This window comes from Erythrolamprus reginae, chromosome 2 (assembly GCF_031021105.1).
Source record: "Erythrolamprus reginae isolate rEryReg1 chromosome 2, rEryReg1.hap1, whole genome shotgun sequence".
NCBI classification, from domain to species: domain Eukaryota; kingdom Metazoa; phylum Chordata; class Lepidosauria; order Squamata; family Dipsadidae; genus Erythrolamprus; species Erythrolamprus reginae.
The window spans coordinates 352898866-352915312 of record NC_091951.1 but is presented as its reverse complement, the minus strand read 5'-3'; the positions used below and the strand labels follow the sequence as shown (position 1 = coordinate 352915312).

Below are 16447 nucleotides of genomic sequence, written 5' to 3'. Positions count from 1 at the left end.
AACTCTGGCCACTTTAAAACATGTGGACTTCAACTCCCAGAATCCCTCAGCCAGCCATGAATGATAGAGTTGGAAGAGGTTAGAAGGGTCATCTAAGTCAGAGGTCTCCAATCTTGGCCACTTTAAGCCTTGTGGACTTCAACTCCCGGAATCCCTCAGTAAGGCTGAGGAACTCTGAGAGTTGAAGTCCACAAGTCTGAAAGTTGCCATGGCTGGGCCTTACCTCACCATTTCTCAACGAGGACAACTTTGACGATGTGTGGACTTCAATTCCCAGAATTCCCTGGGCAGAAGTCTCTGTATCTTAAAATGGCCGCTTCTTTTGAAGTTTACCTGTCGCAGGTGAGTCCTTCTCCGTGAACCAAGCGGTCCGGACGTTGTTTTTGCTGGGGTGCAAACGGAAGGGCCGGAAGACCCCCGGGGCTGGGCAGGCATGGAGGCGAACGGTCAGTATCTTTGCATCCTTGCCTGCAGGGGGAGAAGAGAAGAAAAAGGGAGAAATTAGGGATGTGGAACACACACAGAGAGGGAGAGACGCAATCAGGGTCCTGCCTGTTTGGCTTTGGATTTTATCTTGAAATAAACCTTTTTTTTTAAACCCCACAGGGTGGGAATTGGTCAGAGTGGTGGGAAGTGGAAGCTATGGGTGGGGGCTTCCCTGGCAGGCTGAGAGGGAGGGGTGAAGGATGGAGAGAAGGAGGGAGAGGGAAAGACGGAGAGAGGGAGGGAGGGTGGAGTAAAACAGGAAAGAGTGAAGGAGGGGGAGGAAGAAAGGAGTGAAAGGAGGGTGGGAGGAATGAAGGACAGAGGGAAGGGAGAGAGGAGTCAAGGAGAGAGGGAGGGAGGAGTGAAAGGTGGAGGGAGGAGTGAAGGATGGAGAGGAAGGGAGAAGAAAGGAGTGAAAAACAGAGGGAGGGATGGAGAGAGGGAAGGAGGAAGGAGTGAAAAAGGGAGGGAGAGGGAAAGATGGAGAGGGGGGGAGGGAGAGAGGAAGGAGTGAAGGATGAAATGAGGGAGAGAAGAGAGGTAAAGTGGAGTAAAAGATGGAGGAGGGGAGTAGTGAAGGAGGGAGGGAGGGAGGCAGCGAGGAAGGAGTGAAGGAGGGAGAGAGGGAGGACTGACGGACGGAAGGAAGGAAAAGGAAGTAGTCAAAGAGGGAGGAAGAAAGGGAGAGTCAGAAGGAGAGAGGGGAGAACGGAGGGAAATCGAAACAAGTCTTGGAAGATGAGAGCAAATCTTTCCTCTGCCAAAGGAGCTGCCGCTTCCTCCACAGTTTCTTCCACTTCCTCACTTTTAGCCCCAGTGTGCAAAATCCCCCCCCCCCCCGGACTCACCTTGGGGCTGGAGGAGCACCACGGGCTTCAAATGGTTGCCGTTCAGGTAGGCAAAGGCCACGCTCCCAAAGCGGTCGGTCTCGGCCAGGTGTTGGGCCAGGTGGGCCAGGTAGAGGGCCCTCTTGCGGTGGTAGCGCTGGTTGAGGTTGTCCTTCTCTTGGAAAACTTCCTAAAAAAGGTGAAAAGCCGTTTCCATGTAGTCCTTGACTTATGACCCCCAACTGAGCCCCAAAGTGAGACGCTGGCTAAGGGGGCTTTGCAGAAGGATGGCCGAGAAAACCGAAGACTAATGAGCATCAAAGATCCCTTTACACGCCAAGCGTCTTCCCAATGTTATTATCCATCTTACTATCCGTTTGGTCTAATGATGAAGGCACCAAGCTAGAAACCAGGAGATGGTGAGTTCTAGAATCCACTTTGGCATCAAAGGTGAGTGACTAAGCCAATCTCCAGGAGACTGCGAGTTCTAGGATTCACCTTAGCACCAAAGGCAGTTGAGTCACTTTAAGCCAATAACCAGGAGACTGTGAGTTCTAGTACCCATCTTGACATCAAAGACAGTTGAGTGACATTAAGCTAACAACCAGGAGACAGTGAGTTCTAGTACCGACGTTGACAGCAAAGGCAGTTGAGTCACTTTAAGCCAACAACCAGGTGACAGTGAATTCTAGTACCCACGTTGACATCAAAGGCAGTTGAGTCACTTTAAGCCAACCAGGAGACAGTGAATTCTAGTACCCACGTTGACATCAAAGGCAGTTGAGTCACTTTAAGCCAACCAGGAGACAGTGAATTCTAGTACCCACGTTGACATCAAAGGCAGTTGAGTCACTTTAAGCCAACAACCAGGAGATGGTGAGTTCTAGTACCCACCTTGGCACCAAAGGCAGTTGAGTGATTTTCTGCCAATCACCAGGAGACGGTGAGTTCTAGTCCTGCCCTAGGCATGAAAGCCGGCTGGGTGACCTTAGGCCAATCACCAGGAGATAGTGACTTATAGTTCTGTTTTAGGCACGAAATCCAGCTGGGTGATTTTAAGTCAGCCCCTCTATCTCGGCCCAACCTACCCCATAAGATCGTTGTTGTGGGGAAAACAGGTGGAACAAGGAGCATCGGTATGTATGTCACCTTGTGCTATTTACAACAAATAATAAAGGTGGAGTAAAAATATAAATAAATAAAAGTAAGAACCTTAAAAGGGAACTTTCATTTTCTGCCCAGGCTACTCACCTTGGGCATGACCACTGCCACGTCCACGTTCACTTCCGGTTTGATGCAGGTGCCCAGCAGGTAACTCCCCACCACCTTCACCTCCGCCGGGGGCAGGAAATGGAACTTGCCCTTCACCTTGAAAGGAATCTGCAGGATCGGGACTTTCACTCCCGCGGAGAGCCAGGACTGGTCAGTGACCTGACAAACAAAAAAGGCAGAATCCACCCTTTTTACCCCTGGATCAAGATTAGGCTCCAAGTCCTTGGAGAGGGGCAGCAGACAAATCTAATATATTATTATTATTATTATTATTATTATTATTATTATTATTACTATTAGTAATAATTTATTGGATTTGTATGCCGCCCCTCTCCGTAGACTCGGGGCGGCTAACAACAATAATAAAAACAAAATGTACAATCCAATAATAAAAAACAACTAAAAACCCCTATTATAAAACCAAACATACACACAAACATACCATGCATAACTTGTAATGGCCTAGGGGGAAGGGCTATCTCAACTCCCCCATGCCTGGCGGTATAAATGAGTCTTGAGTAGTTTACGAAAGAGAGGGTGGGGGCAGTTCTAATCTCCGGGGGGAGTTGGTTCCAGAGGGCCGGGGCCGCCACAGAGAAGGCTCTTCCCCTGGAGCCCGCCAAACGACATTGTTTAGTCGACAGGACCCGGAGAAGGCCAACTCTGTGGGACCTTATCGGCCGCTGGGATTTGTGCGGTAGCAGGCGGTTCTGGAGGTAATCTGGTCAAATGCCATATAGGGCTTTAAAGGTCATGACCAACACTTTGAATTGTGACCGGAAACTGATCGGCAGCCAATGCAGGCCACGGAGTGTTGTAGAAACGTGGGTGAATCTTGGAAGCCCCACGATGGCTTTCGCGGCCGCGTTCTGCACGATCTGAAGTTTCCGAATACTTTTCAAAGGTAGCCCCATGTAGAGAGCGTTGCAGTAATCGAACCGCGAGGTGATGAGGGCATGAGTGACTGTGAGCAGTGACTCCCTGTCCAAATAGGGGCGCAACTGGTGCATCAGGCGAACCTGGTCGAATGCCCCCCTCGCCACAGCCGAAACATGATGTTCCAATGTCAGCTGTGGATCGAGGAGGACGCCCACGTTGCGAACCCTCTCTGAGGGGGTCAATAGTTCCCCCCCCCTAGGGTAATGGATGGACAGATGAAATTGTCCTTGGGAGGCAAAACCCACAGCCACTCCGTCTTGTCTGGATTGAGTTTGAGTTTGTTGACACCCATCCAGGCCCCAACAGCCTCCAGGCACCGGCACATCACTTCCACTGCTTTGTTGACTGGATATTATTATTATTATTATTATTATTATTATTATTATTATTATTATTATTATTATTATTATGTCAATACAACACAGCAAACAAGATCACAATGCTGGATTTCGTATTTCATCACCAGTCGGGCGCTTCCCAAGCACCTAGGACTGCGTGATGTAGCGGCGAATTATCTTTGCCAATTCCAGTAAAGTGGCTTTTTGCAATTGACAGATGGAGATTTTGTCAATTCCAATGGTTTTCAAATGTCTGCTGAGATCCTTTGGCCCTGCGCCCAGCGTGCCAAGTACCACTGGGACCACTTTCACGGGCTTATGCCAGAGTCGTTGCAGCTCAATTTTTAGATCTTCGTATTTCACTAATTTCTCTAGCTGCTTCTCCTCAATTCTACTGTCCCCTGGGATGTCGATGATCCATACTTTCTTTTTCTCCACAATCACAATGTCTGGTGTGTTATGCTTCAGAATTCGGTCAGTCTGAAGTCGGAAGTCCCACAGTAGTTTTGCTTGCTCATTTTCCACCACTTTTTCGGGCTTCTGATCCCACCAGTTCTTTGCCACTGGGAAATGGTAGTTCCGGCACAAGTTCCAGTGGATCATCTGTGCCACAGCATCATGTCTATGCTTGTAGTCAGTCTGTGCGATCTCTTTGCAGCAGCTGAGTATGTGATCGATTGTTTCATCTGTTTCTTTACAGAGTCTGCACTTTGGATCGTCTGTTGATTTTTCAATTCTGGCTTTGACAGCATTATTATTATTATTATTATTATTATTATTATTATTATTATTATCATCATCATCATCATCATTATCATTATTATTCACCGTGGGAGAGGTGGTCCAAACAGAAGAATACTAGAAACTCTGAAAATCCCATCGATGAGCCCAAGAAATAGGCTGAATTTTGCAAGATTTAAGCATGTAATAATAATAATAATAATAACAGCAGCAACAGAGTTGGAAGGGACCTTGGAGGTCTTCTGGTCCAACCCCCTGCTTGGGCAGGAAAGCCTACACTACTTCAGACAGATGGTCATCCAGTGTTGGAGCATTCACAACTTCTGGAGGCCACATACATACCATGCATAGAATTGTAAAGGCCTAGGGGGAAAGAGTATCTCAGTTCCCCCATGCCTGATGGCAGAGGTGGGTTTTAAGAAGCTTACGAAAGGCAAGGAGGATGGGGGCAATTCTAATCTCTGGGGGGAGTTGGTTCCAGAGGGCTGGGGCTGCCACAGAGAAGGCTCTTCCCCTGGGTCCCGCCAAGCGCCATTGTTTAGTTGACAGGACCCAGAGAAGACCCACTCTGTGGGACCTAACTGGTCGCTGGGATTCGTGCAGCAGAAGGCGGTCCCTGAGATAATCTGGTCCAGTGCCATGAAGGGCTTTATAGGTCATAACCAACACTTTGAATTGTGACCGGAAACTGATCGGCAACCAATGCAGACTGCGGAGTGTTGGTGTGACATGGGCATATTTGGGAAAGCCCATGATTGCTCTCGCAACTGCATTCTGCACGATCTGAAATTTCCGAACACTCTTCAAAGGTAGCCCCATGTAGAGAGCATTACAGTAGTCAAGCCTCGAGGTGATGAGGGCATGAGTGACTGTGAGCAGTGACTCCCGGTCCAAATAGGGCCGCAACTGGTGCACCAGGCGAACCTGGGCAAACATCCCCCTCGCCACAGCTGAAAGGTGTTTCTCTAATTTGAGCTGTGGATCGAGGAGGACGCCCAAGTTGCGGACCCTCTCTGAGGGGGTCAGTAGTTCTCTCCCCCCCCCCCCGGGTGATGGACGGACAGATAGAATTGTCCTTGAGAGGCAAAACCCACAGCCACTCCGTCTTGTCTGGGTTGACTTTGAGTTTGTTGACACCCATCCAAGCCCCAACAGCCTCCAGGCACCGGCCCATCACTTCCACTGCTTCGTTGACTGGACATGGGGTGTCCAGTCAACCGCACGTATCGGAAGAGTACCTCTCTCGCGGGAACCTCTGGGACGGTGTTGAGCATGGCGCTGATCTCATGGAGGAAGACATTGATCCTCTGCTTCCTCTTCTCCTTTAGGGTCACCTCTTTCAAAAGCTCTTCGATCTGCAGCAGGAGAAAAAAATACAATAGATAAGGGGGGGGTCATCCACGGGGGAGGCGGAGGAAGGTCAAAGGGTTCTCGATCTTTCTTTCGTTATAAGCATCGTCCTTCCGGTTCCCTCTGCCAAATCTGCTCCAAGCCACCAAGCGCAAGCAACTACAAGAGTTACTCAACAATAACTACAGCAAGCAACTCTTCCTAGGCAGGTAAACCTCGACTTAAAACAATTTGTTTCGTGACCATTCATTGTCCATTGGAAGGGGTACCCTTTGTCTGAATCCACATGGGTAAAAAAGTTGGAAAGTTAAAGAGGACAGGTTAGTGAAACAAGTCCATGCCAAATATCCAGATAAGTCCAAGGGTCCCCCTGGGGGAGGGAGGGGTGGTTAAACCGATTAACCCCTTGTGATCTCTTTCTCCATTGCAGGATATGCTTTTTTCCTTCAGGGGAGGCCGCCTGTCAAGCTGGTGCAGAAGTTGGTGATCAGTCAATAGCTTGCCACACCATCTATAGAAGGCCTGATGTTGCTGGGAACTTGGGAGGGGGGATTTGCAGGAGGGAAACGATGCAGGCCCAAAGCATTCTTTCGAGAGGTTCAAGGCTATCCTATGCCTGCCCACCTGGGCGAAAGCGGAAGGAGGGCTGGCTCCATCGGGGTCATATGGACCAGATTATTTCCAGGACCGCCTCCTGCCGCATAAGTCCCAGCGACCAGTTAGGTCCCACAGAGTAGGCCTTCTACAGGTCCCGTTGACTAGACAATGTTGCTTTGTGGGGCCTAGCGGAAGAGCCTTCTTTGTGGGGGTCCTGGCCTTCTGGAATCAACTCCCCCCAGAGATTCGTGTTGCCCCCCCCTCCTCACCTTCGGTAAGAGTCTAAAGATTCACCTATGCCACCAATCCTGGGGTCATTAGATTCTATCCCCTGGCCAATGAATGTATAGTAGATTTGTTTGAATGGATATGTGTGCATGTAAATAGGCATTTTAGCTTTTCTTAAATGCAATTCTAAATTTTAAGTTTAATCATTATATTTTGATGTATACTGCTTTTATATGTTGTAAGGCGCACCGAGTCTTCGGAGAGGAGCAGCATATAAATTTTAATAAATGAAGAAATAAGCCGAGGACTGTCTGTGTTTACAAGAATCTCCCTAGATTGTTTGCCTTCCACTGAAAAGGTTTCAGGGATCCTTGGAGGTGTCATGTTAATAATAATAATAATAATAATAATAATAATAATAATAATAATAATAATAATAGATTAGTTATTAGACAACTAATAAATTGATTAATTACAAGACAAATTCCTTGCGTGTCCAATCACAATAAAGAATTATGTTCTGTTCTACTCCACTCCTTCTCTGTGGCGGCCCCGGCCCTCTAGAATCAACTCCCCCCAGAAATTAGAACCGCCCCCACCCTCCTTGCCTTTCGTAAGTTATTGAAGACCCTAGATATAGGCATATATAATTTATGTATGGAATGATTGTGCTGCATGGTTTTAATATTGGGTTTTTAAATGTTTTTTAATATTAGATTTGTTTACATTTGTTTACATTATTATTGTTGTGAGCCGCTCTGAGTCCACGGAGAGGGGCGGCATACAAATCTAACAAATTATTATTATTATTATTATTGTTATTATTATTATTATTATTATTATTATTGGTTAGATTTGTATGCTGCCCCTCTCCGAAGACTCGGGGCGGCTCACAACACAATACACAATGTACAAATCCAATATTAAAAAACAGATGAAAACCCTTATCATAAAAATTAATCACACAACCCAAGCAAACCATACATGAATCATAGTAGCTAAGGAGAATATCAACTTCCCCAAGCCTGGCGACCTAGGTGGGTTTTTAGGAGCTTGCGAAAGGCAAGGAGGGTGGGGGCAGTTGCGGCTACACAAGGATTCCAATCTAGGTCCCCGCTGGACTCCTTCCACTGTCCGAACCCAAACTGACCTGCAAGCGCAGAAGGTTGGAATGGAAGAGGTTCTCGGTCTCCTTGAGGTGGCTCAGCTCTTCGTTGGTGGGCACCTTGTACAGCTCACTTTTGCCCAACTTCACCGGCTGCAAGAGGCCCTCGGAAGAAGCCCGTTTCTTTCCCCTCGGTTTCTCTTCCTTCGAGATGCCATTCTGATCCTCTTCCTTTCCCAGACTTTGAGGTCCCTCATCGCTTTCAGGTAACATCTGCAGGTAGCAATCCAACAAGAAGAAGAAGGGGATGAGTCACCCAAATAAAGGTTGTTTGTCTTTTAAGAGTCTTGCTACCTGGGTCTGTTTGGTCACCTCCTGCTTTTCATACCTGTTCCAGATCCTTTCCCCCCACCTATTTGCACCACTCAGGTGACCCTGAGGACAGAAACAAACCTCCAAGTGGTCTCAAAGACCCTCTAGAACAGTGGCTCTCAATCTGGGGGTCGGCTAAGACCCCAAATTTCCTTTTTTTTTTTCAATGTGAGAAAATAATATTTGACTGAAAGAGTAGTAGATGCTTGGAGCAAACTTCCAGCAGACGTGTTTGGTAAATCCACAGGAACTGAATTTAAACATGCCTGGGATAAACATAGATCCATCCTGAGATAAAATGCAAGAAATAGTATAAGGGCAGATTAGGTGGACCAGGAGGTCTTTTTCTGCCGTCAGTCTTCTATGTTTCTTAATATTGATTTTTATTCATATTGATTGTTTCTTCATTGCTTATTTGACCCTTATGACAATCATTAAGTGTTGTACCACATGATTCTTGACAAATGGATCTTTTTCTTTTATGGACACTGAGAGCATCTGCACCAAGACAAATTCCTTGTGTGTCCAATCACACTTGGCCAATAAAATTCTATTCTATTCTATGTTCAGCTTTCACCCATGGCTTCTTGTTCCACCCTCGGGTGCTTTGGAGAATAGCCTGACTGCCTCTTCTTTGCGGGAGCCCCTGAGATACTGGAACACTGCTATCATGTCTCCCCTTAATTTAATAAATGTTATTGTCTGTCCTCCTAAACTGTATATGGCCTGTTGTTACACCCTTTAGTAAAGGGCACTACAAATATTGAATGAATGAATGAATGAATGGGATCTTTGAGATCTTCTAATCCAGTGTTTCCCAACCTTGGCAACTTGAAGATATTTGGACTTCAACTCCCAGAATTCCCCAGCCAGCGCACGCTGGCTGGGGAATTCTGGGAGTTGAAGTCCAAATATCTTCAAGTTGCCAAGGTTGGGAAACACTGTTCTAATCCAACCTCACCGTTCCAACAGATCAAGTTCTGGCCAGGTTTGCTTGTCTTCTTCCACCACCCACCCTAAACCATGAAACAAAGCCAGGGAGAGAGACTTGAGCGCAACCCCGGACTTGAGCGCAACTCCCATTATCCTTGACGTGTCCCCCCCCAGCCGTGGATGATGGGGTTGTAGTCCGGCAAGGAAACGGGCGGAGTTCCACCGGGGAGGGGTTGAGGGCCGCCCCGGTATCGCTCTCTCCCCACGATCTTTCCCCCCCCCCACCGCGCTCCGCTCAGCCGCAACCCACCTTCTGCAGATCTGCTCCTGCGGCCATGTGGGCGGAACTGGGCAAAAAAACACGTGGAGCCCACAGAGGTGCCCGCTACTTCCGTCTTCCGGCTTACAGTTCGTTATCCCCGGGCTCCGATAGGCTAGCGTCGTTCAGCCCCGCCCCCTTTGCGAGATTTGGTTGAGAGCTCAAAGGAAGCGTTACCGGAACGATCGCGGTTGAGTGTAGAAGTAGGAAAAAATGAGAGGGGTCCAATCTCTCCCTCTTTTTGGAAGGTGGGACTTCCGGGTTCAGTTAGACCACTTCGTTGGTTTTTTTAAAGGCGGTCCTCGATTTACCACTTAGGTTTCGTTTAGTGACCGTTTGAAGTTAAAGCAGCAGTGGGAAAAAAGTCATTTAGGACCGTTTTCTCACACTTATGATCATTGGACTGCATATAAGCCAATAAATTAAATTAAAAATTAAATTAAATTAAATTAAATTGCAGCATCTCTACGTAATCAAAATTGAAACGCTCAGCAGCTGACTCATATTTATGACGGTTGCAGTGTCCTGGGGTTACACAATCTGCTTTTCGTGACCTTCCGACAAGCAAAGTCACGTCTGCTGGAAGTTTGTTCCAAGGATCTACTACTCTTTCAGTAAAATAATATTTTCTCATGTTGCTTTTGATCTTTCCCCCAACTAACTAGTCTTTCCTGATATGTTTTATGCTTAAGACCTTCCACCATTCTTGTAGCCCGTCTTTGGACCGTTCAATTTTGTCAATATCTTTTTGTAGGTGAGGTCTCCAGAACTGAACACAGTATTCCAAATGTGGTCTCACTAGCGCTCTATATAGCGGAATCACAATCTCCCTCTTCCTGCTTGTTATACCTTTAGCTATGCAGCCAAGCATCCTACTTGCTTTTCCTACTGCCCGACCACACTGCTCACCCATTTTGAGACTGTCAGAAATCACTACCCCTAAATCCTTCTCTTCTGAAGTTTTTGCTAACACAGAACTGCCAAAACAATACTCCGATTGAGTATTCCTTTTCCCCAAGTGCATTATTTTACATTTGGAAACATTAAACTGCAGTTTCCAGATTCCTAGAGAGGCCCCACGGAGGCTTCTCCCTGCCTTTTCCGGCCCTGTTTCCTCCCAGGAGATACCTAGAGAGGCCCCACAGAGGCTTCTCTCTGCCTTTACCGGTTAGAGTTTCGGAGGCTCGGGTTTGTAAGTGGAAAATGGTTCTTGAGAAGAGGCAAAAAAATCTTGAACACCCGGTTCTTATCTAGAAAAGTTCGCAAGTAGAGACGTTCTTAGGTAGAGGTACCACTGTACATTAGTGCATGCAAAAAATCCCAGAAAAAATATGAAGGTTGCAATGGAAATCCCCCCCTCCCCAGAAAGGGACATTTTGCAAAATCCTAGTGGCAATCGAAACGGATTGTCCTTTCTTGGGATGTGATCGAGCAGTTTGCAACCATGGTGATCTTAAAATGGGCGAGGCCATTTTAGAGAAGATAGGAGAGGTCCACCTGTTTTCCAAAGCATCTAAAGGCCAGACAAGGAACAATGGATGGAAACTGAATAAGTGAGTGAGTGAGTGAGTGAGTGAGTGAGTGAGTGAGTGAGTGAGTGAGTGAGTGAATGAACTTGATTTCCATTCCAGAAAACCGAATCACCCCTAGTAGTCTTCCTACTAAATACCAGTTTCTCTTCTGTCCAGCAGATGGCACCCTTGGCTTGCACACTTATGGGACATGTGCAAACAACTCTTCTTAAAGCAGAGTTGTTTGCACATGTCCCCTGAGTGTGCAACAGACAGCCCTGCCACTTTTCACACCCAAGGCTTTATCACAAGAAGGAAAAATCCCACCCACCCCGGTGACTTTTTTAACAATGTCCCACAATGCCCACAGCTCCTCCAGGGCTCTTTTTTTTAATGGATTTATTAATTACAAGAAGCCATAGTTTGTTTTACTGTCATTTATTGAATCATCCAGTTATAAGAAGCTATAAGAAGAAGTTATAAGAAGTTTGTTTAGGTGCAAATTATTGCATAAATTAGTTTGAAAGAAGCCATAGTTTGCTTAGCTGCAGTTTATTGGATAAATCACAATTTATAAAAAGGCAGTTTGTTTACCTGTAGTTTTTGGATAAACTACAATTTACAGTTTGCAAGAAGCCAATAAATCCTTTTATTGTCACTTTATTATAATTTTGTCACTTTATTACTAAATATTATTGTTCTGCCAGCATGTCTCAACCACCCGTAATTACAGGGTAATTAGTCCAGGAAGACACACACCACACAGAAAAACAGAAACAGCTCCCTTTTTAAATGTCAAAGGGATTTTCTGGTACACACAAGGCACAGGTTAAATGCAGTCCAATAGGTCACCCAATAACTGGGAAATTGAGTCCAATTCTAAAGTCCAGAGAGTCCACACACAATCAATCCTGAACAGCAAAAACCACGATCTTGATGAAACAATGAATCAGATAAACTGCCATGAGGCTAAAACACCAGGGTGCACTTTTATCTGTAGCACTAATTACAGCAGCCCCACCCAACCACAAGTGGTCTCATTTTCTCTTGTAATAATGCTTCAGTTGTTGTCTCCTATGCATCACTCTACGCATGCGTGGATGTGTCATTAATTCTTGTTCAGAATCTAGGGATGATACAGATGACTGATCTACTCCTGGGCTGTCTGCCAAACTCCCCTCTTCCCTGTCACTCACGCTTCCTTGGTCAGAGGAGACTTCGTCGGCAGATTCTACTGGGAGCAAAACAGACCTGCGGCATGTGGATGTCTCCCCCACATCCACATCCACATTCCTTGGGGCATGAGCTGGGCCAGAGCTAACCACAACAATTATATAGAATAATAAGTAAGACCTTCATGGCATCGAACCAGAATACCTCCGGGACCGCCTTCTGCTGCAGGAATCCCAACGACCGATGAGGTCTCACAGTGTTAGCCTTCTCCGGGTCCCGTCGACGAAACAATGTCGTCGGGCGGGACCCGGGAAGAGCCTTCTCTGTGGCGGCCCCGGCCCTCTGGAATCAACTCCCCTCGGAGATCAGGACCGCCCCACCCTCCTTGCCTTTCGTAAGCTCCTGAAAATCCACCTATGTCGCCAGGCTTGGAAGAATCGATATATCCTTAGCTGCCTTGGTTTATGTATGGTTTGTTTGGGTTGTATGATTGTTTTTAATTAAGGGTTTTAAAACTGTTTTTGTTTTAACATTGGATTTGTATTATTGTTGTAAGCCGCTCCAAGTCTTCGGAGCGGGCAGCATACAAATCTAATAAATTATTATTATTATTATTATAATTATTATAATTATAATAATAATAATAATTATTATTATTATTAAGCGAACTTAATTGCAAACAGCCCGTGTTCCCTTTTTCTGAAAAAAAAATTATTTTGTTTATGATCATCATGTCCACATACAGTAATGAACATAATAATGAAATAGTTATTTTTAAAAAAATACACATTTACAGTAGCTAAAATCAACATTTTAATAGGTCGGGTCACATAGACCGGAAACAGTACAAGTGTTTGGAGAACAGAGCCGGCAAGCAGCCAATCCCTGAAGAAGGCCGAGTACTTTTTTTTAACAGCCAGCGGCCAATCGTGGAACTCTCCCTTCCGTTTAAGGCGTGACCATTGACTAGAAGACAACCAATGAAATAACGGTAGAGGGCGGGACTAAGCTAAACATTGGAGAAGAGTTCTCCCTTCACTTTGACCTTATGAGAATTAAGCTTAGGAGGCAACCAATGATATAAAGGGTAGAGGGCGGGACTAAGGTAAACATTGGAGAAAAGGGCTCTCTTCACTTTGACCCTATGAGAGTTAAGCTTAGGAGGCAACCAATGATATAACGGTTGAGGGCGGGGTTAGGAGCTGGGAGGGGGAGAAACATCCCAGTCATCAGAGCGCTCGTAAACCTTCCCCAATAAAGCCGCCTCTGACGTCACCGCGAGGCGAAGGCGTTGCCAAGGCCGCCTCTGACGTCAGCGCGGGGGGGGAAGGAAGAAGAAGGCGGCGTTGCCAGAACCGCCTCCGCGCGCGTGCGCGGGGAGAGGGCAGGCGGCCGGCCGGCCTGCCCGGAAGACGGCGGAAGCGGAAGCGGGAGGGCGGGACCCACCGCCGGGCGGAGCGTGCGCGTTCCCGTCAGCGGGCGCGAGCGACGGACGGGCCGACTGAGGGAGCGTCGCCGCCGCCGCCCGCCGCCGTCACAAAAGGAAGCCGCAGCAGCGGCGGCGAGGGGGCCCCCCCGAGGCGGTGAGGGGGAAGCCAACCGCGGTCGGCGGCGGCTGCCTGGCGGAGGCCGCGCTCGTCTTTCCTTCGCCCCCCCCCACGCTCCCCCCCCCTCGGCCCCCCTCCCCTCCCCCCGCACGGAGCCGGAGGATCGCGGCGGCGGGCGGGCCGGGCGGCCTGGCCCGGCCTGGCCCGCCGCGGCCAGGCCTTGCCCGCCGGCCTGAGCGGCTCCCGTCGCGGCCTTTCCTGCCCATCGGTCCCGCTCGGCCTCGGCCGCCATGGCGCAGCAGCAGGTGAGCAGCTCCCAGAAGGCGCTGATGCTGGAGCTGAAGGGGCTGCAGGAGGAGCCGGTGGAGGGCTTCCGCATCACCCTGGTCGACGAGTCCGACCTCTACAACTGGGAGGTGGCCATCTTCGGCCCGCCCAACACGCTCTACGAGGGCGGCTACTTCAAGGTGAGAGGCCACGCCCCCTCCCCCGCACGCCCCGCCCCCAACACCCCCTCCCCACTCCCAAGGGTTTGGCACCCCGCTTGTTCCTGAGGGCCTCCCCTGCTTTTGAAGGAGGGGGGGGGGCTCTGGCTTGGCACCCCACTTTTCATAAAGGGTTTTCAAGGGTTTGGTACCCCGCTTGTTCCTGAGGGTCTCCCCGATGGTGAAAGATGGTCTCTGTCCCGCCAACATCTCCTTTGTGGGGAGCACAACAACCCCACTTCCAAGGGGCACCCTGGTTTTCAAGGGGAGGGGGCTCTCTCTGCCTTTGCATCCCGCGTTTTGATTGAGGGTCTCCCCTGCTTTTGAAGGAGGGGGATCTCTGGTGTGGCACCCCACTATTCCTGGGTCTTCAAGGGTTTGGTACCCCACTATTGGAGGAGGGGGACTCTGGTTTTGCATCCCACTTTTCATGGGTCTCCCCTCTGTGGCATCTTATTTTTCTCCTGGGGGTCTCCCCACTTTTGATGGAGGGGGTCTCTGGCTTGGCACCCCACTCTTCCTGGGTCTTCAAGGGTACACTGCTTTTTCCTGCTTTTGAAGGAGGGGGGTTTCTCTGACTTGGTCCCCTGCTTTTCGGGGTCAGCCCACTGTGGCATCCCATTTTTCTCCTGAGGGACTCCACACTTTTCATGGGGGGGCTACCCCCTGTCTTTGTACCCCACTTTTTTCTGAGGGTGTCCCCGCTTTTGAAAGAGGTTCTCTATCCCCCCAACACCCCCAGGGCAAACATGACACCCCCAATCCCAAGGGTTTGGCACCCTGGTTTTCAAGGGGGGGCTCTCCCTGCCTTTGCAGCCCACTTTTTGACTGAGGGTCTCTGGCTTGGCACCCCACTTTTCAGGGTCTCCCTGTCTTCTTGCCTTTGCACCCCAGCTTTCCTGAGGGGTCTCCCCACTTTTTCCAAGAGGGTCTCTGTCTGGTTTGGCACCCTCCCTTTTTGGGGACCTTCCCCGAGTTTGCTCCCCCTTTTTAATGATGGTCTCCCCGCTTTTCATGAGGGTCTGCCCAAGTTTACTCTCCACTTTTCACAGCAGTCTCCTGCTTTGCCTCACTCACCCCCCTCTTGAAGGTCTCCCCATTTTTCATAAGGAACTCCCCGGAGGGTTTCCACCCCACTTTCTAACCGCTTTTAGAGAGGGGGGGTTTCTCTGGCTCAACACCCCACTTTTCATGGCGGTCTCCCCACTTTGGCCCTTTTTATAATGAGGGACCCCCTTTTTACACGAGGATCTCCCTGCTTTTGGCACCCCACTTTTCATGGGGGTTCTTCCCGCTTTGGTACCCCATTTTTATGAGAGCTGCTTTGTTTATGTACCCCAAATTTTTATGAGGACCTCCCTGCGTTTGCACTATGTGTTTCATGACTGTTTCCCCACTTTTCCACCCCCCATATTTTAATGAGGGTCTCCCCACCTTCAGAGCTGCCTTCTCATTTGTTCCTCCAAGACTCCTTCCTTTCTCCCCTCCCACTTCAGTGAGGGGGGCTGTGTGTGGTCCTCTTAGCTCCCCCCACTCCAATCCCCCCCTCCCTCTGAGACCACCTGGGGAAAGCTGGCAAAGGAGAAAAAAAGAACCAAAATGTTCTTAATTTAATTTTCCTTATGATCCTTTTTTTGTTTTTTTTTAAACCTTTTTATCATCATGTACATCCTCCCAGAGCCGCTCTGACATCTGGGCGGCATATAAGTTTAATAAATAAATAAACATAAGATCTGCTCCACTCCACCTCCCTCCCCTCAGGGGGACAAAAGAATTGGGGTGGATTCTCTGTGCCTGGGCTTGAGAGGTTAAAGGTTAGCCAGATCAGATTCAGAACTGAATCACACCTAAAGTTTGCCCAGAGTTGCTTCATAGGTGAGATAAAGTTTTATCTCGCCTACTCCTTCACACATTTTTATGTGAAATGAGTTGAGCATAAATGCCATAAAAAGAAACATGTTAAAAAATAACCCCAGGATGCTCTTGGAAGGAGCGGTGGAATGCACCCTTCTCTCGTGTAAAGAAGTTGCTGGCTTTAGAACCCCAAGCAGACAGGTATTTCTCTTGGCATTTTACCTGGAGCGTTTTGGATCTTGCAAAGGATCCTTCAAGGGCTGTGCTGGATCCCATTGACCACTCACCTAATTTGTGTGTCCAGTAAATAATAATGGGCATTCTAAAGATGAGTTTGCATTGGAGGATGGAGTGAATGCCTTGTGTTTGA

At 48.3% G+C, this 16447-nt stretch overlaps 2 protein-coding genes across 3 annotated transcripts in view; one reads left to right on the top strand and one right to left on the bottom strand.

The window, feature by feature from the left end:
* NOL6 (nucleolar protein 6) overlaps positions 1-9606 on the bottom strand; it is a 70821-nt gene extending 61215 nt beyond the window's left edge. The window contains exons 1-6 of one of the 2 annotated variants that reach the window (XM_070743655.1): positions 9499-9606; positions 7929-8156; positions 5842-5958; positions 2565-2744; positions 1335-1503; positions 334-468 (exon numbers count right to left, since the gene is read on the bottom strand). In XM_070743655.1, coding sequence (XP_070599756.1) covers positions 334-468; positions 1335-1503; positions 2565-2744; positions 5842-5958; positions 7929-8156; positions 9499-9525 — 856 coding nt within the window. In that variant the 5' untranslated portion in view covers positions 9526-9606. The other variant, XM_070743656.1, reaches the window with a different exon arrangement.
* Positions 9607-13949: 4343 nt separating this feature from the next.
* UBE2R2 (ubiquitin conjugating enzyme E2 R2) overlaps positions 13950-16447 on the top strand; it is an 84602-nt gene continuing 82104 nt past the window's right edge. Inside the window, exon 1 of the mRNA XM_070743644.1 lies at positions 13950-14205. Coding sequence (XP_070599745.1) covers positions 14029-14205 — 177 coding nt within the window. The 5' untranslated portion in view covers positions 13950-14028. The remainder of the gene's footprint in view (positions 14206-16447) is intronic.